The sequence below is a fragment of the Ursus arctos genome, unplaced genomic scaffold (genome assembly GCF_023065955.2).
Source record: "Ursus arctos isolate Adak ecotype North America unplaced genomic scaffold, UrsArc2.0 scaffold_7, whole genome shotgun sequence".
NCBI classification, from domain to species: domain Eukaryota; kingdom Metazoa; phylum Chordata; class Mammalia; order Carnivora; family Ursidae; genus Ursus; species Ursus arctos.
In genome coordinates this window covers 81,779,245-81,805,570 of record NW_026623089.1, presented here as the reverse complement: position 1 = coordinate 81,805,570, position 26,326 = coordinate 81,779,245, and the positions used below count along the sequence as shown (strand labels likewise).

At 39.9% G+C, this 26,326-nt stretch overlaps 1 protein-coding gene across 2 annotated transcripts in view; it reads left to right on the top strand.

Moving 5' to 3' along the window:
- The window catches only part of RYR2 (ryanodine receptor 2), a 711,493-nt gene that overhangs the window by 446,927 nt on the left and 238,240 nt on the right, over positions 1–26,326 (top strand). For both annotated transcript variants that reach the window (XM_057308486.1, XM_057308485.1), the window contains exons 26-29: positions 2,778–2,937; positions 5,940–6,087; positions 20,967–21,175; positions 22,988–23,162. In XM_057308486.1, coding sequence (XP_057164469.1) covers positions 2,778–2,937; positions 5,940–6,087; positions 20,967–21,175; positions 22,988–23,162 — 692 coding nt within the window. The remainder of the gene's footprint in view (positions 1–2,777; positions 2,938–5,939; positions 6,088–20,966; positions 21,176–22,987; positions 23,163–26,326) is intronic.

The following is a 26,326-nucleotide window of genomic DNA, read 5'->3' as shown; positions in this document are numbered from 1 at the left end:
TGCTTTACGGTATCGTTGATTTTTTGAAGCCTCCCTTCATGATCCATTACTTGTTTTTCCCTCTATTCCTCAGCTTCCTTCCTTTATGTCATCTTGTCTTCTATGTCACTGACTCTGTCTTCTGCCTCATTTACCCTAGCTGTTAGAACACCCAATTTAGAATGTATCTCAGTTAAAGCATTTTTAAATTTCAGCCTGATTAGATTTTATTTCTGCACTTAGAGATTCCCTGTGTCTTTTATGCTTTTTTCAAGCCCAGCTAGTAACTTTATAATTGTTATCCTGAATTTCAACTCTGATAGTTTACTTATATCCATATTGTTTAGATCTGTGGCAGAGAGTATTACTTCGTGTTCTTTCCTTTGTTGTGAGTTCCTCCTTCTAGTCATTTTGCCCAGAGAAGAATGGATGAACGAGAGAAAAAAATCAGAAATACCAACTACAACCCAAACGAAATACCTACTAGACAAATCTGAAGACGTCAGAAACCAAAAAAGAAAAGAAAAAGAAACAAATAGGGGTTGGGGGTGGAGAAGAGAGAATATAATTTCCCAGGTGGACAAAACAGGGTGATCCAGTTGGTCCTGGGTGTATTTTGCTCTGTTTGTTAGAAAACCCTAAATTCCAAAATTGCAAAGAAAGCAAAACTTATATACATACAAAAATAAAATTGAATACAATGAAAGGAAGCCAAAAAGGAAGACTATACCTATAAAATGTAAATGTAAAAATGAAAGGTAAAAAAAAGACTTAAAAACAAAGAGTTGATAAAATAAGAAACTAGCTGAAAAGGAAAAAAAAGAAAAGTAAAATTTTAAACTGAAAGATAAAAGAATCATGAGAAATAAATTTCAAATTCTAAATACTACTTTCTCCTAGCACTGGAGTTTTGCAGTTCTGTGTGCTTGGTAAACTTGGTAATCCCCTGATGTTATAGCTGTTCTTCTGGGGGAGGGGGCTGCTGCACTGATTCTCAGGGGTCTTGGCCTGGGCGGAGTTGCACCACCCCTTGCCAGGGGGCTGGGCTCAATGTAAGCTGCTTTGGGTTGCTCTATGTGGCTTTTGTCCCCTGAAGGCTTTCTGAGCCCCATTAGAGGATGAAAATAAAAATGGCCCCATTCTGATCTCCAGCCCTGGAACTTGACCCCCTAACTTCAGTAAACCCTCAGGGAAAAACAGTCTTCACTTTTGTGTGCACCTAACTCTGGAGACGCCTGCGAAGCACATCGTGCTTATCCTCCTGGGGGAGAGAGGAGGGTTCTCACGGGCCTGCCACTTACAGGGCCCTGATCTGAGAGCAGTTGCCTGATTGTACTGCCATTCACGGTTTATGGCAAATGGAGCTGAGAGCCCACTCCTGGGCTCACTGACCATAACCAGTTTCCCTGCTCCAATGCTTGGGAACTTTGCCAGCTCAGGCACCCTCATTCTTTCCATGACCCTGGGGATCCTGAGACCACACTGTCCTACCTAGGATTTTGCCCTGCTTTGCCAGCTGAGCACCTTTCAGGCAAGGATGACTGTCACTGGAGCAGATTTTTAAAAGTACTGATTTTGTGCTCCGGGGCTCTATCACTCTCTGGTAGCTGGCTTACAGAGACTCCCTCCCCCTGCTGTTTATCTTCCAATATAGCCCCTCTGATTCACTTCTCTGCACCTCCTACCTTTCCAAAAGTGGTCGCTTTTCTATTTGTAGAATTCCGGCAATTCTTTTCTTAATCTCAGTTTGAATTCTTACGTTTTTCAGAACGATTTGATAGTTATCTAGCCAAATGCAAGGCACCAGATGAAACAAGTTTCCCTACTCTTCTGCCATCTTGCTTCCCCCCACTAATTCTTTAAAAAACTATAGATGTAAAGGCTGATTACCTGCCATGCACTATTTCAAGTATAATGGCAGTTAGAAAAATGGATTAGAAACAAATCCTGACCTCCAGGCCTAGTTGATTATAGGGAATATAACAACAGAAGAATGGAAAGAAGCAGCTATAAAATATGTTTTGTTGGAATCTCAGTAATTAAGTAGAATGAAGTGACTCTGTATGTCTGTAGGGAGCAGGGCAGTATTATTGCCCGAATATGTACATACTGAAAATTTTACATTTTCAATTTTATATTTTTTCTGAAAGATGAAAACCTAAACTCATTTTAGTCCTCTCTCTCCATTTCAGAGTATGGAAGTAGTCTCTTACTTGTAAGAGTTCCTTAAAATCCAGGCCTTAATAATTTTTTAGATGGTTAAATACCTGGGATCTTCTATTCTCTTATCCAGAGGCTTCCTAAATTATACAACTAGGAAAGGCAAATAAAATAATTTATAAATGCATTAAAATTTCTCTATAAAATAATGAACAGCTAGTATCTGTAAGTATCCTGTAAATATTAAAATTAATATAACATTTAAAAGTTGAAGAAAATGAGACTAGGAAGAGAAATCCATCAGATGTTTTCATTGGTAACCAATATTTTGGTTTGTACTATAGAAAAGCCTCAACAGTTAGGGACTCAATAAATCCTTCTCAACTTTGAGAGATAGGTAAGTTGTCTCATTTCACTTTTATTGGCATAAAAATGAAGACCAAGATTGTGTGGTCTTTCTATCTAATGAGTTATTAGCTTAAGTGAAACGTTCCAGGCTTGCTAACCAGTGGTAACCACTGTGGTTAAACAAACCATTAGAAGTAGGTTGGGGCCATTAAAAAGACTGTTATAGGGATTTTTAAGCTTTGACTTTTTCAAAAAGGCCAATGATATATTTCTTTTGTTTTGCTTTGTAGTTACCAGCTGACAAGTGGGTATAAGCCTGCCCCAATGGACCTGAGCTTCATTAAACTCACCCCATCTCAGGAAGCGATGGTGGACAAGTTGGCAGAAAATGCCCATAATGTGTGGGCCCGGGATCGAATCCGGCAGGGCTGGACTTACGGCATCCAACAGGTACATGGGAATTTAGCTTATGGAGGCTGAGATTTGCTTGCGTGGTGATCAGCATAATTCCTAACAGGAGAGGTGAGGATGATGACTGTTTTGAACCTCACATATATGTCTTAATGTACATATTTCCAGTTCAGTGCTGGACTCCAGAAGTCAGATGACTGTAACCCTCAGTGTTCCCATGAGGTACACGGTGAGTTTTAATCAGAACAGTGATTTATAACGTGGTTTCATGGCATTTCTCTCTCTGAGGTTGTATTTAAGGAGAACCTTCTGAAATATGAGAAGGTTGAGATGAAAGAATAATAAAAGAGGTCCCAGTTCCTCATTTGAACCCCCCGGGGCCAGATGAATGTCAGAACCCAGATACCTTTCAGCTTCCAGGATGGCACTACGGTGATGTGGTCTGTGTTTCTTAGCGCTCTCAGCAGGACAGCGGAATGCGAAACACTGTTCAGCACAGTGTAGGCATGATGACACCGAGAGAGATAAATAAGCCTATAAACAGGCTTGCAGCAATTCAGATCATGCTTTACCACCAACTGAGTTTTTGTTGAACTTAGTAAAGGACGAGTTTTCTGAGGTTTCTGGATGTCAGAGGCACGGATCTCTGTTAGTGGTGGTGCTGGCGGGGTGACTAACGGTCACTGAGTACGTCCTGAGGGGGCAGTGCAGAGGGGCCAAAGAGCAAATATGGGCCTCACCTCTGAGTCACTGTGCAACCCCCGGCAGCCTCCTTAAATTCTCCGCACCACTGTTTTCCTCATCAGTAGGGGATTTAATGTCACCGTATGACTTCATGTCTGAGAAAGGCTCAAAGCCATGCCCGGGCCAGACCAAACGAGCACAGCCATTTACTGTTCAGTTAGATGGCCGTCCCCATGTCTAGGGTTTTGCACACATTCTCTTTAACTCTGACAACAGTTCCGTGAGGGAGGGATAATTTTTATTCCCAGTTCACATATGGTGCCCGGGGAGCCCTCGCGGGAGCAGTTTGCCCAGGGCTACACAGTTAGCAGGTGGCAGACCCTGCTTGGGATCGAGCCTTCTGACTCCAGAGCCCAAACTCTTCACTTCCTTGTTGCAGTGCCTCTTGCTAGCTCACTTTGGGCTGCTTTTACTTAACATTTTTCAGGAATAAAATGGATTCTTACTTACAGGCTTAGGCTGTGGTCCAGGATACAGCCTAAGTGTTCATTTGAAAAAAAATGAACTTCGAAAATCCTTCCAAGCCAGTGACTTTTTGCTACTGGGAAGGCTAAAGAAAAATTGAAGAGCCTTGATGTGCCTCATAAAATATATTTTTATATTGAATTAAGCTGGTCGTAACTGATGAGAATGTCAACACTACATCTGCTCCAGCATTGTGTGTGTGTGTGTGTGTGTGTGTGTGTGTGTGTGTGTGTGGTGAGAGAACCTGAACCTTATACCCCAGACGGATCAGGGGTCCACACTGGCTCTTTGCCAGAGGAGGGCTTCCTTGCCTTGAAGACCACGTAGCTCTGTCAGACAAACCAGAATTTCCCTGAGGTCCCTCTGTTCCTGGGCGGGGGCGGGGGGAGTGCTCCTTCCTGTGCATGCGGTTCCTCAAGGCTGTGTTTGAGCCTGCCAGAACTCTCATTTGAATCATTTCCCCATTCCTTCCCCCAGGCCGCACCCCATCCCTGCATCCCCACTGACGTAGCCCATGTTTGCCGGATTACTTGAAGGAGTGTTGTCTTGAATTTTCCATCGCCTTCTTGTTAACGTAATCTAGTTTAGAACTTCATTGAAAGTCCTTTAAAGCAGTTTCCTTGAATTACCTCTTCTCTGTCTGTCTAGCACAGCTGCTTTCAAACATGAGTGTGCATCGACTCCCCTGGGGAGCTCCTTTTCACAAAGTCCCAGGACACCATCTCTAGAGAGGATGAGCCATTCAAGGCTTCAGACTTTCTGTAGAGGAAAAGTTTGGGGGCTAAAACCACATTGAAAGAGAGGAGTTGCAGGGTCATGTTTACACCATTGGTTTATTTGGGGTGGCTTTGGAGTGGTGCTCCCAGCCTAATGACCTAGGTGATCTTGACTCCCGGTGTGTCAGTCCATGTTCACGTATTCAGGAGCAGGTATTTAGTACAAATGTGTAGAGAGGGGAGAAGACCGTATGAAAAGCTGTCCTTGCTCCTACCGAACCAAGACAAACCCCTTCCACCATGTAGCGTATTTGTTTCGAGAAGCTTGGGAGGTCCCACAGCCTCCTCACTCTTAGTCACGCTCAGGTTAACCTGAGAATTGGGAATGCTTCCTGAAATATGGAAAGTCCGGCCAAATCTGCAGCAGAGTCTCAGGGAGTGGATGGAAGGAAGTGATTTCTTTTGCCAGGATAGTGGGATCGTCTACTTTCTTGCTTTGCCAACACCAGTTCCACCATATTTAAACCTGGAGCCTCTTTTGTCATAAATAAATTGTCAGTTTTTTAGGTATTTCAGTACTTCTGCTATTAACTCGTTTCACAGGTTGATGGAGTCACCCTAATGCATGTTGTTCAGGCTCTTTGAGTTTATAGAACAGCTGTCTACAACACACTGGGTTTTTCTGAGAAAGAGACAGCAGCCGTATGTTGTTTGTAGGCTAAAATCACTGAGAGGTGACCAGTGATCATTGGGCTGTTCTTGTAACAAAGACTTGTCTGTCAATTGTGCAAGGAAATTCTTTTTTCTCTAAATTCGCCCGTTGCCCTGTGACCCCTGCAGATGGAAGGTGGTTGAAGAGATCCTTCCAGTTGGCTTTTGTTGTTGCCATATTTTACTTTTTCTTCAGCTGGGGAGGGCCTGCAGTTACTCATTTGATTCCATCTTTTATATTGCTCGGGGTCCATAACTTCTGTAATCTGAGAAGACCAAGGGGGTGGGGGAGGGGCAGCTTTTACCTCCTTGGCTTCACATTCTATTGTATTTGGCGGCCATCTCATCACCAAAACGATTGTTTTAGTACTGCTTTGATGACCAACACCTTTCCTCTTCCTGTAGGATGTAAAGAACAGGAGAAACCCTCGCCTGGTGCCCTACGCCCTTCTGGATGACCGCACCAAGAAATCCAATAAGGACAGCCTCCGTGAGGCTGTGCGCACGCTGCTGGGGTATGGCTACAACCTGGAGGCACCAGATCAGGATCCCGGTATTGTTTTTCAAAGATTTTTTTTATTTATTGGAGAGGGAGAGAGAGATAATGAGAGAGAGCACGGGCAGGGGGAGGGGCAGAGGGAGAGGAAGAAGCACACTCCCCACTGAGCAGGGAGCCCGATGCGGGACTCGATCCCAGCACCCTGGGATCATGACCTGAGCTGAAGGCTTCACCGACTGAGCCATCCAGGGACCCAGAATCATGGTATTTTGGTTTTCCTTTCTTCCTCTTGGGTTGCAAAGTTGTGTAGTAGTTCTTCAAAGCCAAATAACGAAAAGGAGGGGAGTACAAGATGAGTCCTTCGGGATGTCATCTGGTTTGTAATTTGTGGTTTAGAGCATTTTTTTCCTGAAGGACACTTGAGGGATTAGACTCATCTCTTAATAGTGTGTCTCAGGACCACAGTGATTCTGCCGGGGGAAGAAACGGGGTTAACCTTCCCTAAGAGTTTGAGATGAGCAGTTAACTCTCTTAACTCTGGTATTGCCCCCACCCGACCCCACCAGTTCTTCTTCAAAAGAGTTGGTTTAGTTGTTTAGCTAGTGTCTTCTGAACCTTCATTATTTATACTCCTACCTACAGGCAGTATTAACTAATTAGTGCAATATTTTGCTTTAAGATAAGCACATTAGGGTGGGCAGTCAGTAAATCTGTGTTGAAGAAATGGGTTTTCAGAGGTTTTATAAAGAACACATTTCCCTTAAATAATACCTTGTAAGTATATGGTTTAAAATATCAATTCCTTTATCCTTTGCTTGAAGTTTGAGTTAGTATGAATATCTATATTTTGAAATTGGCAAAGTGAAATAAACAATGTATGTTTCCTTATAGTGCCTATATTTTTTGATAGAAAGTTTTTAAAAATGTATCCTAAATATTCTCTAAGGACTAGTATTTTCAGTGTTGTACCTGTGCATAGAAATCCAGGCTGTAAGTAGTAATAATAGCTAACGTTTATGTAGTGCTTTCGTGTGCAGCAAGTGTTTCTAAGACCTTTACAATTACATAATCATCGCAGTAGTAACCCTGTGGGGGTGGTCCATGCAGTATGCTCAGTTTACAGATTAGGAACCTGACATTCAGAGACTTCCCTGCCTTTCCATTCACTAGGTTGTATATGCAGAATTCCATCCCCAGGCATTCTGACTCCAGAGTTCAATCCGTGCAGTTGATCCAGTATGTAGTTAACATTTAATAGCTCTTACTAGATACTGAACCCTTACATTTGCTCAAATAAAATGAGATATTTCCTTGATAACAGTAATATTCATAATCATAATATAACTCCTTATTTTATCTTGAGGTCAGTTTCATAGCAACAAATATTTGGTTGACCCTTATGAACCAGATGCTACCAGGTATGAAAGGTACCAGGATCCCTGTCTTAAAGAGTCTGTAGTCCACATGACCACTGGAATGGAAATACATAATACAAGGCTTCTAAGCTAAGATGTAACAGAATTACTGAATAGTATTCTCTTCTAATAAACTGTAAGTTTTTTTATCCATGCTTCCGTTGATGAAGATTTGGGTTGTTTCCAGGTTTTGGCTATTATGAATAAAATTGCTATGAACACTTGTAGACAGACTTTGTGAAGTCTTAGACTTTTCATTTCTCTTTAGGTAAATATCTAGGGAGTAAAATTAATGAATCATGGGACAGATATAGTCTTTATAAGAAGATTCCAGATGGTTCTGTGAAGTTACTCCCATGACATTGTATGAGGGTGCCAGTTGCTCCCACATTCTGGCCAAGAATTGGTAGTGAATCTTTCTGATTTTAACCATTCTGGTAGATGCAAAATGGGATCTTACAGTTTTAATTCTCATTCCTCTTGTGAATAATAATGTTGAAATTTTTTCTTGTACTTTTTGGCCATTGGTATAAGTATTTTTTTTTCAAATCTATATCCATTTAAAATATTCGGTTGTTTTGTCTTCTTTTTATTGAATTGTAAGTATATGTAATTGTATATATTTTATACACATACGCACACACACACACACACAAATTTTCTGGATATAAGGACTATGTCAGATACTGGAAATAATTCCTCACAGTTTGTGGGTTGTGCTTTCATTTTCTCAGTGAAATCTTTCAGAGAGCAGAACATTCTTAATTTTAATGAAGTCCATTTACGATTTTTTCCCCTTTATGGTTGTATATTTTATGTCCTGAGAAATCTTTACCTATGCAAAAACAAAGATTTTCTCTTGTGCTTTCTTCTAGAAGTTATATTATTTTATTTTTCATTTAGGTCTGTAGTCTAATTTGAGTTGGGTTTTGTTTGTGATGAAAGACTAAGGTCAAGATTCATTTTTGTCCAGATAGATATCCAGCTGTCTCGGCATCATTTATTGGAACAAATTATCCTTTCCTCATTAAATTACTGTGGCACCTTTGTCAAGTATCTATTGCCCATTGGGTTCTATTGATCTGTATGTCTATCCTTAAGTCAATACCACACTACTGTCTTTATTATGGTAACCTTATAACAAATCTTAAAATCAGGTAGGGTAGGTCCTCTAACTTTTTCTTTAAGAGGTTTTTCAGTCTCCTTTTTTCCTTGCATTTCTTTATGAATTTTAGATTCCACTTGTAAATTTGGTTTTGGTGAGATTACAGTGGACTTTGTCAGTCAATTAGGGGAGAATTGACATTTTAACAATATTTAATCTACCAGTTCATGAATGTGGCCTATCTTTCCATTTATTTTGGTCCTCTTTAGTTTGTCTCCTACTTTCAGAGTGGAGGTCTCGCCCATTATTTTTTAGAGGTATCTGATATTTTGGAAATATGATAAATGAAATTAGTTTTCATTTCACTTCATCTTCCAGTTGTTTACTGTGAATATGAGAAACACAGCATGTATATATTATTATTACATCCTGTGGTCTGACAGAATTCATCTTACATTTTTTCTTTCTTTTTGTCTTTTTTTTGTGTGTGTAAAGCATATAGGTTTTTCTACCTACATAACCATGATGTCTCCCCCCTCTCCCCACAAAAAAATTTTTACTTTTTCCTTTATAATTATCATGCCTTTTTGTCTTTTGACTTATTGAACAGGAAAAGACTTACAGTGTTTAACAGAAGGTGTGAGAGAGGTTATCCTGCCTTGTTGCCAGTCTTAAGGGAGAAAGTCGTAATGTTTCACTAGGAAGTATGATCTTAACTGTAGGTCTAGATGCCCTTTATCACAGTGAAGAAATTCCTTTTTCTTCCTAGTTTGTTGGGAGCTTTTATCATGAATGGGATGTTGAATGTTGAAGTCTGTCAGATACTTATTTTTTTTTTTTGCCATTCATTGAGATGGTTATATATTATTCTCCTTTATTCTTCTAATATTGTGAATAACATTGATTTTTTTAATGTTAGAGTTTGCATTCCTGGTATAACTCTACCTGGTCATGGTGTATTATGCTTTTTTATATATAGCTGGATTCTATTTGCTATTTTGTTAAGGAATTTTGTATATATGTCATAAGGAATACTGGTATGTAATTTCCTTTTCTTGCAACATCTCTTTGTCAGTTATTGATATGAGAGTAGTAATGGCTTCATGATATAAGTTAGGAAATGTTCCCCCTGTTTTCTGATTTTGGGTTAGTTTTTTATTCTTACTTAAATGTCTTATAGAATTTATCATTAAAACTGGGCATATAGTTTTATCTTTAGGAAATGTATTTGATTATGAATTCAATTTCTTTAATAATTATGGAAGATATTTAGATTTTCTATTTCTTCTTATGTCACTTTTGATAAGTCATACTTTTTCAATAAGTCCGTTTCATTTAAATTGCCATATTTACTGGCATAAAGTTGTTCTAATGCCCCCTTATGATCCTTTTGATGTTCATAGGGTCTCTAGTGGCACCTCTTTTTATTCTTGGTGTTGACAGTTTATGTTTCTCTTTTTTTGTCATGGTCAGTCTTCTTATGGATCTATTGACTTTATAAATCTTTCAAAGAGTGAATTGATCTTAAATGTATTTTTTTTGGTTCAACTTTCAGACATTTATTTATTCTCCCACATTACCAATCATGGATTATTATTAGTCAATTTTCATAATTATGAGTGGCTACATCTCCCATTTCCTCAGGAAAATGGCACTGTTGAGTGACTGGCATCCAGTGAGAACTCCAGTCTTTGGTCAGTGTTACAACTCTTGGCTTCACAGCCCCATGAGCCCTCTTTGAGGTGACCTACTAATTGTAAATTTTGATGAACAACTGGATATATCAGGCATATAAACATTTATTAATACCTATGATAACATAGCACTGTTAACTAGGCTTGTAATGATCATTTTGCAATATATACAAATATCAGATTGTTATGTTGTACATGTGAAACTAATACAATGGCACATGTCAGTTATACCTTAATTAAAAAAAAAAGACAAATAGGCAATATATCTGAATAGTAAGGGAAACATCATAGATTGAAAAATATATGAAGATATTTCAAATTTCCCCAATTGTTAGAGAAATACAACATGAAGTAATTATTTGTAGCTTTATATCCAACAAATTAAAATAATTAAAAAGCTATATGATCTCAAGTGTTGACAAGGATTTGACACAATAGGAACCCCATATGTTTTTGTTAAAAGTATAACTTGGCAAAGCTGATGTGTGAAAAGCTTGTATTATATAGAAACCATGAGTATGTCCCAGAAAATGCTACATACACTTGGATGTAGAAACAGTCCTGTATGGTCAGTCAGGGGTGTGTAGGAATGTGTTTATTACAGCATTATTTATGATCATGAAAGCTGGAAGCATCCTATGTGTTTATTTCTGAGAAATATTATTAGATAAAAATAATAGAAATGTTAAAAAACAGAGCATGCAGCAATTAAGAAGCAGTGAAGTATGGAATAGAGTATAATGTAATACCATTAGTATCATTTATAAGTATTCTACAGCTTACAAAAATGCAAAACTATCCAAGGAAAAACACCACATATATTAGAATGACATCAGTGGTGGAGAAAGGAGTGAGAAAATGTATTTTGTGATCAAGGATTAAGAAAAAGGGGGAAAAAAAGCAATAGAGGAGACTTACACAGTCCAACAGAATAATATGAATGGACTGAATAGCGTAGTCTCTGTTTGAGGTCCCAACACATACTCATACACACACACACACACACACACACACACACACACACCCACCCCAAGAAGTAAAACAAAAAGCCAGATTAGCTAACGTTCTGGTATCGGAGCTGGTTAAAAATACAATGGTACATTCATACAATGGAATATTATGAAGCTGTTAAATACAGTGAAATGCCGATAGGGAACAATCTCAAGTGTTTCATATTAAGTTTAATAGCACAGTTGTGAACTCTGCGAAGAGCATGGTACTATTTGAGTTATAACAAAGAGTATATGTGAACGCTTGCACATGCACAGACGGATTCTGGATAGACACAGAAAACAATGGTGACAGTGATTGCTTCCAGGAAGGATAGCTAGATAACCGACGGACAGCTGTGGGAGGGGAGATTTACATTTTGCCGCATATCATTTCTGTTTAATTTTATACCCTATTTGCATTACCCATTCAAGCAAACAAAAGAAATGCACTGTTAAAAAAATTAGGGTTGATATTGAAGAAAGGGTGTGCATTTTACCCTGTATAAGGAAATGTGCAGTATATGCCAGAAAAAAATAACTAGTGATGATTATATTTTAGACATTATCAGTCAAGGGCATAGACTGTGTCAGTTACATCTGATGTATTCATTTTTAGGGATAACCTTATTCCCTGGATACTGCATAAGATGTTATCCTTATGACATATAATTTTACAGTATTTACAGTGTATAATTTTGTCTTCTTCGCACCCTTGTGAGGCAATGTATGGCTACCTTACAGTTACCTACTTTCTTATTGCTTATGTGAATTTCAGGAAGAAAGGGAAAGAGTTCATAGTTATAAAATCCATGTTTGGGTTTCATGTCACTTCCATATTTCAAATCATCCTCATTTTCATTTGATGTTAATACATAGTTATAGAACATCTACTATGCCTAGTTCTGGGGATTCAAAAATGAGTAAAGCCATTTTTGCCCACAGATAGCTCTCAGGGGAGGCGAGGAAGAAAGACTAAATTTTCAACATTATTAAATGGTATAAGCATTAACGCTCAAGTGTCACAGCGCAGACGGTTTAACTCAGCTTGGTGATGTCAGAGCAGTCTTCGTAGAGGAAGTGTGTTAGTTATCTATTGCTGTGGAACAAATTTCCCCCAAAACTTAATGATTTAATGAACATTTGTTATCTCAAAGTTTCCGTGTTTTGGAATTTGAGAGTGGCTTAGTCAGGTAGTTCTGGATCATGGTCTCTCTTGAGGTTGCTGTTAAGTTGGTCAGGGAAATGGGCATCTGAAGACTTCAGTGGGGCTGGAGGATTTGCTTCTAGGAGAGCTCATTGCATAATTGTTGGCCAAAGGATTCAGTTTCTCTCTGGCTGTTAGCAAGAGGCCTAAGTTCCTTGCCAGTAGACCACCTCAGAGATGCTTGAGTGCCTTCACATAGCAGCTGACTTCCCCTAGTGTGAATAAGAGATAGCGTGAAGGAGAGACATCAATGCCCATTACAATTACTTCTATCATATTCTGTTTGCTACAAGTGAGTCAGTAAAGCAGCCACACTCAAGCCCACAGTTTTTGAAAGGCACTGTGACAAAACATTTGCAGACATGTTTTAAAACCACCTACTTTACCTACTTTAAAGTAGGTAAAGCTAGGGTAAAATTTAGAAGGATGAATAGGAATCACCCAGGTTCCATGTATTCCAAGAGAATGGTATGTCTAAAAGCTTGGAGCCACAAGGGAGCCTTGCACATGGGGATTTCAGCTTTGTGTGGCTAAATGTAGAGTTTGAGAAGTGGCAGGTAATGAAGTAGAGGAGGCAGAGATTGGGGAAAAAAATAAAGGTTTCTCTATTTAAAAAAAATAATCTAATGACTCTTGGGAGAATGGGTTGAATGTGAACATAAGTGGAGGTGAGGACAACAGTTCGGAGGCTATAAAAGAAGTGTAGATGAGGAGTGTTGAAGCCCCAAGCTTAGGCAGTACTGTGCACAGAGCAGACAGGACAGAATCATTTGACATTTAGAAGTAGAATCAGCAGAAGGACAAAGGGGGTGTCAGGGATGGTTTCTGGGTTGGTAGATGTCAAGTACATCCACATTCACACGGAACACAGGGGTCAGAGCAGAGAGAGATGGGATATTGGGGAGATTCCAAGTTTGACTTTAAACATGTTGAGTTTGGGGCGCCTGAGTGGCTCAGTCAGTCAAGGGTCTGAGTCTTGATTTCAGCTCAGGTCATGATCTCAGAGTTGTGCTCTACATGGAGCCTGCTTAAGATTCTCCTTCTCCCTCTGTCCTTCCCCTATCCTCTCTCTCTCTCTTCCTCTCTAAAAAAAAATAATAAGAAGAATAAAATAAACATGTTGAGTTTGAAATGCTTGTGAGACACTGGACAGACTCAGTTCCATTTGTAAGTATAAAGCTGAGGCTGTCTGCTAGAGAGGAAGAAAGGGTTAACGATTTTATTTATTAACTTATTTTTTAATGGGAGACTTTGGACATTTTTTATGCTAAGGGAAAGAACCAGCAGCAAGCAGGAGGTTGAAGATAAAGGAAAGGAGCTGGATGAAGTATAATGTCTGAGAGGGTGAGGGCTGAATTCAGAGCATGGATGAAGGGACTGGCCTAATATAATAGGGAGAACACCTGCTCCCCTAAATTTGGTGGGAAAGAGGTAAGGATTGAAGGAAATGTTGAAACCTGTGTTCATGGAAAGTCAGGACAAAGCACAGAATTCTTGCTACATGGGTCCTATTTTCTGTTGAAATATAAAATGAGCTCATTTGCTAAGGGGGCAGAGCGGGAGAGGGCTGGCCTGTGTTGGAAGCCTTGAAGAGAACAATGAAGATTTGCCAAATGTAGCATTCTAGGTTGGCTTTTCTTTTTTTTGCCTCCAGCACTATGTATATGTCCTCCCACTGCCTTCAGGCCCCCCGTGTTTTCTGATGAGACACTGGCTGTTAGTCTTATTGAAGATCCTTGGATGGGTTGTGTTGCTTCTCTCCTGGTCCTTTCAAGATTCTTTGTCCTTCAGTAGTTTGATTATAATGCGTCCAGTGTGGATTTCTTTGAGTTTGCCCTACTTGGATTTTGTTGAGCTTCTTGGAACTGTAAGTGAATGTTTGTCATCACATTTGGAGAGTGGTCATTGTTTCTTTAAATATTCTTTCTACCCGTTTCCTCTCTTCTCCTGCTGAGATGTCCATTATGTGTATGTTGGCACACTTGATTGTGTCCCACAGGCCTCTGAGGCTGTTTATTTTTTCATTCCTTTTTTCCCCCATTTTTCATACTTGATAATTTCAGTGGCTCTATCCTCAGGTTCATTGACTCTGTCTTTTGCTCGTTTAAACCTACAGGTGAGCCCCTCTAGTGGATTTTTATTTTTGGTTATTGTATTTTTCCAGAATTTGTTTGGTTCTTTTTTATAATCTCAGTCTCTTTATTGATATTCTCTATTTGGCAAGACATCATTCTCATACATTCCTTTTGTTCTTTAGACATGGTTTATTTTAGTTCTTTGAACACATTTAAAATAGCTAATTAAAAACCTTTGTCTAATAAGTCAGGGGCGATTTCTGACTCATATTTTCCCCTGTAGGAGACATACTTTCTTGTCTCCTTGCATGTCTCACTATTTTTGTTGAAAACCAGATATTTTAAATAATATAATATGCCATCTCTGGAATCTCCCCTCACCCGTGTTTTGTTATTATGCTTGTTGTAATTGTCATCATTTGTTTAATGACTTTCTTAACTAGTTTTGCACACTTTTTTTTTCTTTTTTATGTGTGGCCCCTGGAGTCTCTAATGAAAGTTTCATTAGCCTTATAGTCAGTTAGGGTTTGGGCAGAGACTTCCCTAAATGTCTGGCACTTTCAAGTCTCCCAGTCTTTGTTGAGAGAGGGGCTTTTTGTGCCTGTTGGGACATGCCTCCAACATACCAGCAGGCAGTCCTCACTTTAGCCTTCACTTACTGCCTGTGCGGAGCCTTAAGGTATCCCAGCGTTGAGAACTTATGGACTTCTCGGGTCTTTCCTGAACACACACACACACACACACACACACACACACACACACAGGCCTGGACATGAGCATTGCATTCTGGATTGCCAGGATTACACTGGAACTTTTCACAACCTGCTATGGACATGTCATTCCTCAGCTATTCTTTTTAAATTTTTGGTCATCTTGATGTTTGCCTCACTATTACTGCTGCCTCAGGCAGCTGCACTGTTAAAAAATTGCCTCTGATTATTGTCAACAAATGCCCTTGGGGAAATGATTGTTTGCACTGGGCAAAACAAAGGTCAAATAGAGAGAAGCCTTGCAGATGGGATTTTCCAAGGAACTACCATTAAGGGAAAAATAATGATAGTTATCTGTGAATTGGGCTTTGGAGGAATTCTGACTCCATTCTGTTCCCCTCTCGAGGTGTCTAGGTTGGTGATTTTCACCGTAATTGAGAGGCTGTTGGTTTTCATTGTGCCATGTAGCTGGGAAGAAGGGGCTAGCAGCAAAGCAAGTGAAAACCCCAGTAAGCCTGCTGTCCTTGCAAACATTCATCCACTTTGATCAAATAACATGTCCCAGCTTGTTGCCAGACTGTGGCTAATTTCCAGAGCTCTGAAAAAGTTGACTTTGACAGTTTTTTCCAGTGTCCTCCTTGGTTTTATGAAAGAGGATTTTTGGAGGTCTCTACTCTCCTGCTGATGACACTCAGCAATAAAAACTAGAAATAGCTGTTTTGTGGGATGTAACAGAGAGCTCGTTGCGAACAGATAAAAAGATTGCAGAGAAACATTAATGGTCCCATCGAGATTGGAGACTATGAGTCAGTCTAGTGGCAGTGCCAATCTGTCGTGTGCATGTGCTTTCCAGCAAGGTCAGCAGAGCAAGTAGAGATGTTGAGGACAATGAAGTACTTGAAATCAGGCAAAGGTTGGGGTTGACAGCAACTAAGGAGAAGAGAAATAGGGCAGAAGACACCGAAGGCTATTTAGATAAGGGAAGCTAACGTGTTCAAGGAGTGAATGTGTTTGTGCAGGAAATGAGGAAACTAGGAAGAAAAAGTGGTGATGAGAGGATGGCATGGTATCTGAAAGTTGGGAAGAACCATGTCGAGAGAATCATGTCGAGAGAACCATTGATTGTTGGTTGGCGAGGTGGTGTCACCGAAGTTCCATGGGCAATAGACAGGCTAGTGTAGTATACCCCACCGTGAAGGCTGAGATCCTGTTTCTTGTCCACCAGTGTGTCCCCGTATACAATAGAGTGCCTACCTCGTAGTAGGGATTTGACTGTTCTTTATGGAAACTACATAAGAAAGATTTATTTTCTAATTGAAGGAATCAATAAGGGGAGAAAACGACGTCTGAGTTAGGTGTTGAAGGGATCAAAAATGTCAAGTAGAGAGTATTTGAGGCAGAGCATTTCTGCCAGAGGGAAAGTATATCTGATGTAATGAAGTATAGAAGGAGTTGAGGGGTGATTGGTAGTCTAGTTGGGCTAAATTATGAGCTACAAGTGAGAAAACACGACTGGATGAAGGGGAAGGATTAGGACAAAATATGGAATAGCTTGAAAGCCTAGCTAAGAAATGTGGATAAATTTGTGCAAGGAATTCTAGCCCCAGGAAGTTTTAAAGCAAAAGCTCGATGTGTGATCACAGTTTACAATAGCAATAAAACTATGGCAACAGTGGGAAGGAACAGATTGGAGGGGGAGAGTGCTCGGAGATAGAGAGACCAGTTGGGAGGCTTTGGAAAATTTGCGATTTTCAGAACAAGAATGGTGAACGTGGAAATTGAAAGATGTGAGAGATTTTATGGAATAAAGCAAAATAAATCTGGTGATCACTGAGATAAGATTAAAAACATAACTGTCTCTGCTGCCCTTGCTGACATTAAAAAAAAAGTTAAGGACATAAAAATTTTGATAAAATTGAATCTAACTCTACGTACTTAAATGTAGGTTAAAACTTATTTTCTATTCATCAGCAAAATGCTTATATAATACACACTGAATATGAACTCAGTATGTGAAACGTACTATCTTTGGAGTATTGTTCTAACTAACGTTTTAAGACATTTGAAAAAGTAGGTAAGGTATTCTTATCTCAAGGTTTTATCAAGGTTTGAATTGTTTGATTAGAAATAATACCAGGCAGTTGAAAGGATAACTGGTTAGTATCAATAATTTTAATAATTGTTATGTAAACACACCTGAAGGATTTTAGATATGTGTAAAAAAATTTTTAGGTATGTATAAAATTTTAAAGATACTAGCTTGCCTTCCTTCATAGCTTAATTTAAGTAACTTACATTTTTAATACATAATTAGATCTTGACTGCCCCCTAGTGGTAAGTATCTTTTAAAAGTAGGGTTTGGAGTGCAGCATGTATGGACGCTTTAGGTCCCATTTGGTTAGTCATTGGCGTCTGCCCTCTTTGTGCTGGGATCCCTGGGGCCCCGGGAACACAGGATTTTATCAGGCCTTACCATTTATCTTGAGGTGGTTTGCTAAAGGCATAATTCCTGAATTTCTTCTTTGAGTATCAATATCCTTGATAAAATTCACTGGGAATACATCTGCTAATGGCTCTTTTTTTTTTTAAATGTAAATTATTATTATGTTCATTATAACATTTATACATACTTACATGAGTTAGAATCACTTACCAAACTTCTATGAATGTATAGTGTTTAAAATTAAGGAAGGCATAAGAATTACGTATTTGGGGGAGAGCTCTATGACTTTGAGACTAGCACTGCCCGTTAGGTATTTGCCGGAGCTCCTGTGTCTGGGCTCAGGAAAGTCTTTGTTCCTAGATTCAATCTCCTAGGTACTTAAAGAGCACCTACTCTGTGTCCAGCTGATCGATGCTACAGGGTATGCAAAAGAAATTGTGACAGGTTGCCTGGGATCTTTCTTTTTTTAACTTCTATAGATTCAGATTTCCATTTAATATTAGTATTTTATCAAGAAATAGAATGTTGAACTGTTGCTTCTGGCAACCATGGTTGTAAGTGCCCTAAACTAAATGTAAAAAATACAGAGTAGGAGCTATGAATCATACAGACATTTGGAGGCAGATCCGTGGAGGTTACAAGTCCCTTGCATAATGGTGTCTGTGAATAGCATGTGTGTTTCCAGTTCAGGGCGAGTCTGATCGATGAGTGGAAGAATAATGTGGAAGCTAAGGTCAGGAAAAAAATACCAGGACCAAGAAATTCTGCATTGTCACCTGTGATTCCCACACATTTTCCATATGCTGCCCCCTATTTTCATTATCAGTGTATAGAGATGATTCATGGTAAATCTTATTACCAAGAGAAGTTTGTAGTGGCTTTTACAGAAATGATCTGTTACATTTTTATACCAAACTTGCCTTCCAACATATTTGATTTAAGCTCATATGAAAATTTGTTTGCTTTCCTTGAAAACACTGTGTATGGGAGTGGGGTCCGATGGCCTGAAAACATAAAAAGGGAGAAAAGAACCTGTGAGTTTTTTAGTATTTCAGTTTTTTAAAGAACAGAATATTTTATCCTTAGAAAATTGGGAGTTTAATTTATTAGTGCATGCTGGAATATGGTGTACGATTTTACCTGCAAATGTTGACATAATTAAAAATATGGATAACTACATGGGAGCTTTTTTCTTTCATGAAAAGTAAGTTCCAAATGTCCATGTGGATCACGGTTCATATTCTGTATGCCTTAGATTAGTTCAGGGAAGGTTGCAACCATGACTTAAGGAAGTAATGGATCAGTGTGCTGGTACTTCCGGAAATACTACATCTGAAAATTTGACTTCTGTTTTTTTTTTTACTGCACTATTTAGATTTTTTTTTTTTTTAAGTAGGCTCCACACCCAATGTGAGGCTTGAACTCATAATGTTGGGATCAAGCATTGCGTGCTCTACCGACAGCCAGCCAGGCTCCCCCCAAGACTATTTTCTTAATAGCAGTAACTGCCTCGAAGTATCATAAAATCTGATAATATTTTTTTCCTCAAAAAGCAGTTTGCTTTCCTATCTCTAAAAAATCATTGTTACTAAGTAACAGACATGAGAGTTTTTTATCCTTCACGATAGAGATGTTTCCCATTCAGGCTCCTGTCGTCCACCCCCAACCTGAATGTATTAGAACCAAACTTTTTCCTCTTCAGAGGATTTCATACATGCAGCGTTCTCCATATACTATTATAAATGTCTTATGTTTAAACTCTATTAACATATTTATTTTTCAGCAAGCTCTTTGCATGTATTGCATGATGTGAGTCTGTGTGTGTGTGTGTGTGTGTGTGTGTGTGTGTGTGTGTGAGCATGCGTGCAAGGTGGCATTTTGAATTTGAGGCTGTCTCTACTGGAGACATGACAGGTGCTTGGAGCAGACTAGGTGATTAGGGGTGTGTATGGGTGTGTATGGGGGGGAGGGAGATGGAACAACAAAGTGTTGCCTATTCAGAAGCTTAACCCAGCTTTTGAAAGATTTTCAAGAGATACAGTTCACCTGTATGTCCTGCAATCAATAGAAACACCTTAGTCTGTTGTTTCTTTATGCCAGTCTAAATCTTCAGTAGGTGATCTGGCTGTGTGTTTGTTGGCACCCTTGAAAGCTTATTTGGATTATTTTCATAGTCCTTGTTTGTTCATATCAAATCAGTGGTAAAGTTATACAACTTCTATTACTCGTAAGATCTTTCCCAGCTCCTAAAAGGAGAGCACGTGAGAACTAATACTTAAAGAGCACCTGTTGATTCTGTGTCTGCCATGGGAGGAGGAGTGGAAAGAACAGGGGCTGCAGCATTAGGCAGCTCTGGAATTCTTCCATCTGGGCATTGTGTGACTTGGGTCAACGTCACTTCAGTGTTCTCTTCTGTCTAACCCAGATCTTAGCTGAGCTGACGGTATATCCTTTTTGACCTGTCAGCTCAGTGGACCCTTGTCTCCATGCCCTGTGATTACCTAGGGGCTTATGTTCTCATGGCTGTCCTGGCTCCAGGCCCCTTGGTCTGAGGCTTTGTACTCTTGGCATTTTCAATCCATATGCATCTTATTTTTACAAATATATATATATATTCTCCACCCTCCCTTTGCACCACACTGGTCCTTGATGTTGGAGTGACACTTTTCTTTCTCCCTCGAAACTTAAGCACAACATTTGTGTGTGTAGCACATTACAGTGAAGGAGTGAGATATTAGTAAAGTTTTTCCTTTAGCCATCCTGCCTGGGAAATTTGTCACTGGTTACCCTCTGCTATTCATCTCTTTACCTTGTTGCTTTCTCTCTCCTCCTCACCTTCTGGCTGCTTCTTCCTTCTTCTCTCTCACCCACAAATATTTATTCATATCTTGGGCAGAACAGTTCAGATCTCTTTTATTGGCTTCTCTCCGTCCATGCCCTCGAGTTCACCTCAGATTCCACTGCCAAACCCCAAGAGGCTGGGAGGCTTTTTCCTGCAGTTAGCTCCCTCCTGAACCAGGGACTTATGGAGGAAGCCTTGCCCAACCTTGCAACGTGACTGAGGTGTGATGACCAGTCTCTCCAGGGGAAGCCCTTGTGCTTCCCTTTCTCCAAGCTGGTTCCGTGGGATGGGGGCTGATTATCTGTATGAAAACAGTTCATAAAATGTGAGCCCCGGTAAGAAAGACGGTATGGTTACCATCATCCCTGTAAGTTTAATTGCAGATGTTACCGGTCGTTCTCCCCGCCTTCAGTTTCCCATCTGGTGATGCCCAGGATCTCTTTGCCTTCACAGGGGCCAGAGCCGAAGTGTGCAGCGGCACCGGGGAGAGGTTCCGAATCTTCCGCGCCGAGAAGACCTATGCTGTCAAGGCAGGAAGGTGGTATTTTGAGTTCGAGGCCGTCACTGCCGGCGACATGAGGGTTGGCTGGAGCAGGCCTGGCTGTCAACCTGATCAAGAGCTTGGCTCCGACGAACGTGCCTTTGCTTTTGATGGCTTCAAGGTGAGTGGACTTGGCTGAGCCCCAGATGCCCAAGTTTGTAGGCTCCTGATTTTGTAGACTGCCATGACCCGGGGCAGTACCCCTGGGTGTGCCTTCCCTGCTGTCGCTCCTTTGGGGAGGGCAGGAAAATGAGGACTTTCTGGAGCACAAACCCGGAAAAAATAGTTCCTGGGGAAACTCTTTTCCTTGTGATCTCAAAATATTTCCCCCTCCCCCACAGTTAAATTCAAGAAGTGAAACATTACTTTTCCATTGTTATCCAAAAAAAAGGAATCATCTTTGTCTATCAGGAGTGTTAAAAATGCATATGCTGATTAAAAATGCATAGGCTTTAACATAGCAATTCCACAGAAGGACTTATCCTCAAGCAATAGTAAATGATAGGTATGCACATTTAATAGCCATGAGAATGCTGAAGACAATGTTTAAAATCACAAAAAGTTTTCATTTTCAATATTATTAGTAGCTTTTCTTAAGGTGGATGGAAGCTGGTCAGGTGCTTGTTTTATCATTTTCTTGGACATTATATAAATATTTAAAAATTATTTTATCGTATAAAATATTTTAAAATAAAAAATATGTGTATATGACTAGCTACAGTAGGATAATGATAGCCATTTTTGATTGATAAAATTATATTTTATTCCTCTATCTTATTTTTCTTATTTTTGTGAATTTACATTCCTTCTCATATGAAGGGGAAAAGTTATTTTTAATTACAAAAAGAAAATTACAATACCTAAACAATCATGAGGAGATTTGACATTTGGATCCTGAGGGCTGCATGTGAGGGGAGCATTTCTGGCTAGAAGTTAATATTGTCTCTTCTAGAACAGCTGACCCACTTCATTCTGAAACACCACATTTCCTGAACCTGCTTTTTACATCATGTGGAAGATTTAACATCTTTGTTACCTAATTCACTGGAATAGATTTTTCTTTAAAAGTACAATGGGTTGTGCTCGGGAATAATCCTACCATTGCTTTGCATTGGTGACTGTACCCCCTTACCTATCAATTCACAGTGGAGGCGATTCTTAAGCGGAAAAATGAAAAGATTTATTTGACAAAATAATATAACTAATTTTGTACCCATAAATCAGTGGAATAAGCTTAGAGATCCAGCAGTCACATTATCAAAACTATGTTTGAGATGTATTTGTAATATGGGATTTCACCTATGTATAAAAGACATTGTTGGAGTATATATTTAATTTTTGGTTCATTATTTCAGTAAATATCTTAAGAATATTTTTAGGTTTGATTTGAAGCTTTTTCGGTTTTAGTATATATTGAAATGCTTCAAGATTTCTATTTTGTTGATGGATCAGTGCCCTTGGTTCCAACGAATGGGATTTTATTTTGAAATAGATGAAAATTAGAATGTCATTTTCAATGATAAATGCTCAGCTTCGTTCTTTGTATTTTGGGGAATAGAGAAAAACAACCCATATCCTGGGTAGTATTTGTTTTAGTGAGAAAAATTAATTTCTAAAGACTTAGAGGTTTTTTTTTTTTAATAGAAAATATTTTGGGTTAGATTTTTAAATTAATCGTTTCTCAAAATAATGAAATAGCCTTGGGGTCTTTCCTCAAGATTCAATAACATACGATGTTAGTATGAGGCATTCGGAATTCCCAGGCAACGGCCCGTCAGCCAGGGCATCAGGCCACACTGGTGCTTGCGTTGACCTGAGCCCCTCCTCCTGCTGCGTTCATAGAGGGAGCTACTGGGAGTCATGCCAGCAGTGGTGGGTGGGTGGGTCCCGTTCTCCTGGCTTTTCCTGTGACAGGTGACTCTTCTGTCCCTAGGCCCAGCGGTGGCACCAGGGTAACGAACACTACGGGCGCTCTTGGCAAGCGGGCGACGTTGTGGGGTGCATGGTAGATATGACAGAGCACACCATGATGTTCACGCTGAATGGTGAAATCCTTCTTGACGATTCGGGCTCAGAGCTGGCATTCAAGGACTTTGATGTTGGTGATGGTGAGTATTCTGCGTTTGGTGTTGCTTTTAGGTTTGCAGCGCGATGGAGCGAGCGTTTGCTCTCCTGCTTCATAACCGGCCATCTCTGAGGGTGAGCGAGCAGACGGGTTGCAGCTGTAAATTGCAAGGTTGCCATATGGCTTATCTGATCAGACACCCTTGGAATTACTTTAGCAGAAACACCACCTCTGCTGCTTAGCTAGGATTTCAGTAAGGTAGGAATGGCTTTTATGCGTCTGAATAAGAAAATAGATGGCAGGCGAAAGGATAGTTTTCCACAAACGTGAAATTTTCGCTTAGAACTTCCCTGTATAATCAGCTACTGATAGCTCCTTTCTGTTCATTCATTTCACAAAAATGTAATGAGAACCTGCCACGGGTCATGCCCTTTGCCGGATGCTGAGACGGCAGAGTTTAGTAAGCCATTGTCCCATTTTTATGTAGATTCCAGTATACCAAGGGAAGTCAGTACTGGAGTGCTCTCTGTTTAGTGGAGAAGCTCTGAATTGCAGAGCAGTCTGCGGAAGCACGCGGCAGGTCTCTGAGATGACCTTGAGCAAGGTTGTAAAGAAAAGGTGAAAGCCCTCTGTGAAACAAATGGAAAATGAAAGCGCATTTATTCATCAGAGCTGTACTTCCAGGGAGGTGGCCACTGGCCACATGGGGTTATTTGAATTCACATTGATTGAAATGAAATACTGTCAAACTTGAGTTTCCTTGTTCCATTTCAAGTACTCAGTGCCCACCTGTGGCTAATGGTACCCTCCTTGAGCAGCACCGATGGAGAACACTTAGGGCATCACAGAAAGTTGTATTTGATGGTGTTGCTGTGGAGCATGTAAACAAGGCAGTACAAAAATACAGGACAAAAAGTAAAATATTATATAAATATCTCATTTTATAATGAACTAACACATTTTATTTTCAAAATGGCTTTTGGAGGGGTGCCTGGGTGGCTCAGTTGGTTAAGCGACCAACTCTTGATTTCACTTGGCTCAGGTCATGGTCTCGGGGTTTATCGAGCCCCACAAGCCTCACGTCCACCTCAGTTCCTTGCTCAGTGGGGATTCTGCTTCTCCCTCTCCTTCTCCCCTCCCCCTTGTTCATGTGCATGCGTGCGCGCACGCTCTCTCAAACAGATGAATAAAATCTTAAAAAAAAAAAGTCCCTGATCCTCAAAAAGTTAGCCCCCTCATTATTTGCATTAAGTTCTATATTCATTCATTCATTAAGCTTGTAAGCAGGTATGACCGTCATTTCTCAAATACAGATTTGCAAAAGTGATAGGAATTCTACATTTTTTTTAAAGATTGTATTTATCCGGGAGAGGGAGAAGCAGACTCCCATTGAGCAGGGAACTTGATGTGGGGCTTGATCCCAGGACCCTGAGATCATGACCTGAGCCGAAGGCAGATGATGAACCGACTGAGCCACCCAGATGCCCCAGAATTCTACATTTTTATAATTTAATTTCTATTTTGCACACCTGTATCTCTGGGTGGTGAAACTGCCCTCTACTAACCCATCACCCATTTCCCTTTTTATGGCATTGTCTTTATGAGTGTTGGTGTATCAGGGGGAAGGTGGGAGAGGAACTTTTTCTGTGTTTTCTGTCTATACTGATGGATATGACCTGAGCTTCTATTTTTTTAATTGGTTGTTATTTAAAAATTATCATATACCATGCCTTCCTTCATTCGAAGGAAATGCCTGCGTGAGTTCCATTTGCTTAGCTTATTCCACATAGATTCAGAGAATGATGTTAGAATTACAAACAATGTGGAATGCCCATCCATACTATTTAAGCACATAGGAGATGTGAATGCTTGCAGTACTGTTTGCAAAGTCCGATCAGTCACCATCGTGGAGGTGAGACTCTAAGCGAGTCTGGCCAGTACAGTCTTATAAACATCGTTTTTGACTTTACAGAATTTTTAAGATTTAAAAAATGACTGGAAACTGATTTTGGTACCCCTATTATAGAGTTAGCATAGCATTCTGATGAATTGTCTGAAAATTTTATGGTGCGTATTGTTGGGCTTTTGTTGGAGGTGTTGGGGAGGTATCCTTTTGGTCTCCAAGGCAGGTGATTATTTTCACATAGCTATGATCATTCACAATTAACTTCATAGAGGCCACTCATAATTCTAAATCTTCTTCCATAAAATGGAGTTTATCCATGCCTGTGACTTGAAAATGCTTTTTGGAGTGGAATTTTCCATTTCCCTCTCAATTAACTTTACACAGCTTACTGAAAAATAAGAAATTCAATGGGCCTGTTCTGGGTATAACTGTAACGGGAGGCCCTGAGATGGGCTCCTTAATTTACCCATCACCACTGAGTGATAGCCCTTGAGACAACTAGGGTTCAAAAGAGCAAGTATGAAAAACCACAGGGACATGCTGTTGTTGCTGAAGTACTGGCAAGGGCCTCCTTGGAGCCAGTCTGCTCAGCGGGAGAGAGGAGAGGAACTTGAGCACGTGTGGTGCAGCCTCAAGCGCTCCTCTTGGTCGGGAATCACTTAGATGTGTACGTAATTCTCCCAGTCCATATGCTCTTAGCTAATCAGGAGTCGTTTTTATCACAAACCGTGTTGCCTACAGTGGCTGGCGTTCATACCGTGACCCCCAGCGTTCTAGTAGCCAGTCCAGCTCAGACACCTGTCCCTACGGAGGAACCTGAAATGAGTTCTGACTGAGTCTAGTCTATCTCAGGAAAGCCAGAGATGATTGCCCCAAATCAAATTTGGAACTAAAGCTTTTTTTTTTTAAGTAATCATTTTTATATGGGGCATTTCTTAATATCCTTCCTCAAAAACACAGTGGAGGTGATTCCTACCATGTTAGGTGGGGGACAAGAACAGGGCTAGTAGAGATTGGATACACACACACATACACACACACACATACATACACACACATACATACACACACACATACACACACATTTCCATTGATCTTACCACATAGTTCTTTTGATTGCTTTAATAACCTGTGTGTGTGTGTGTGTGTGTATGTTTGAGTTCATGTCTCTGTAGCAATAAGGAGAAATGATGATGATGGTAAAACATGCCAAATCAAGCATGGCACAGATATAAAGACATGTAGATGTAAGAAGAATTTAAATATAGAACACTTACAAAATCTTTTAGTACTTTAGCAAC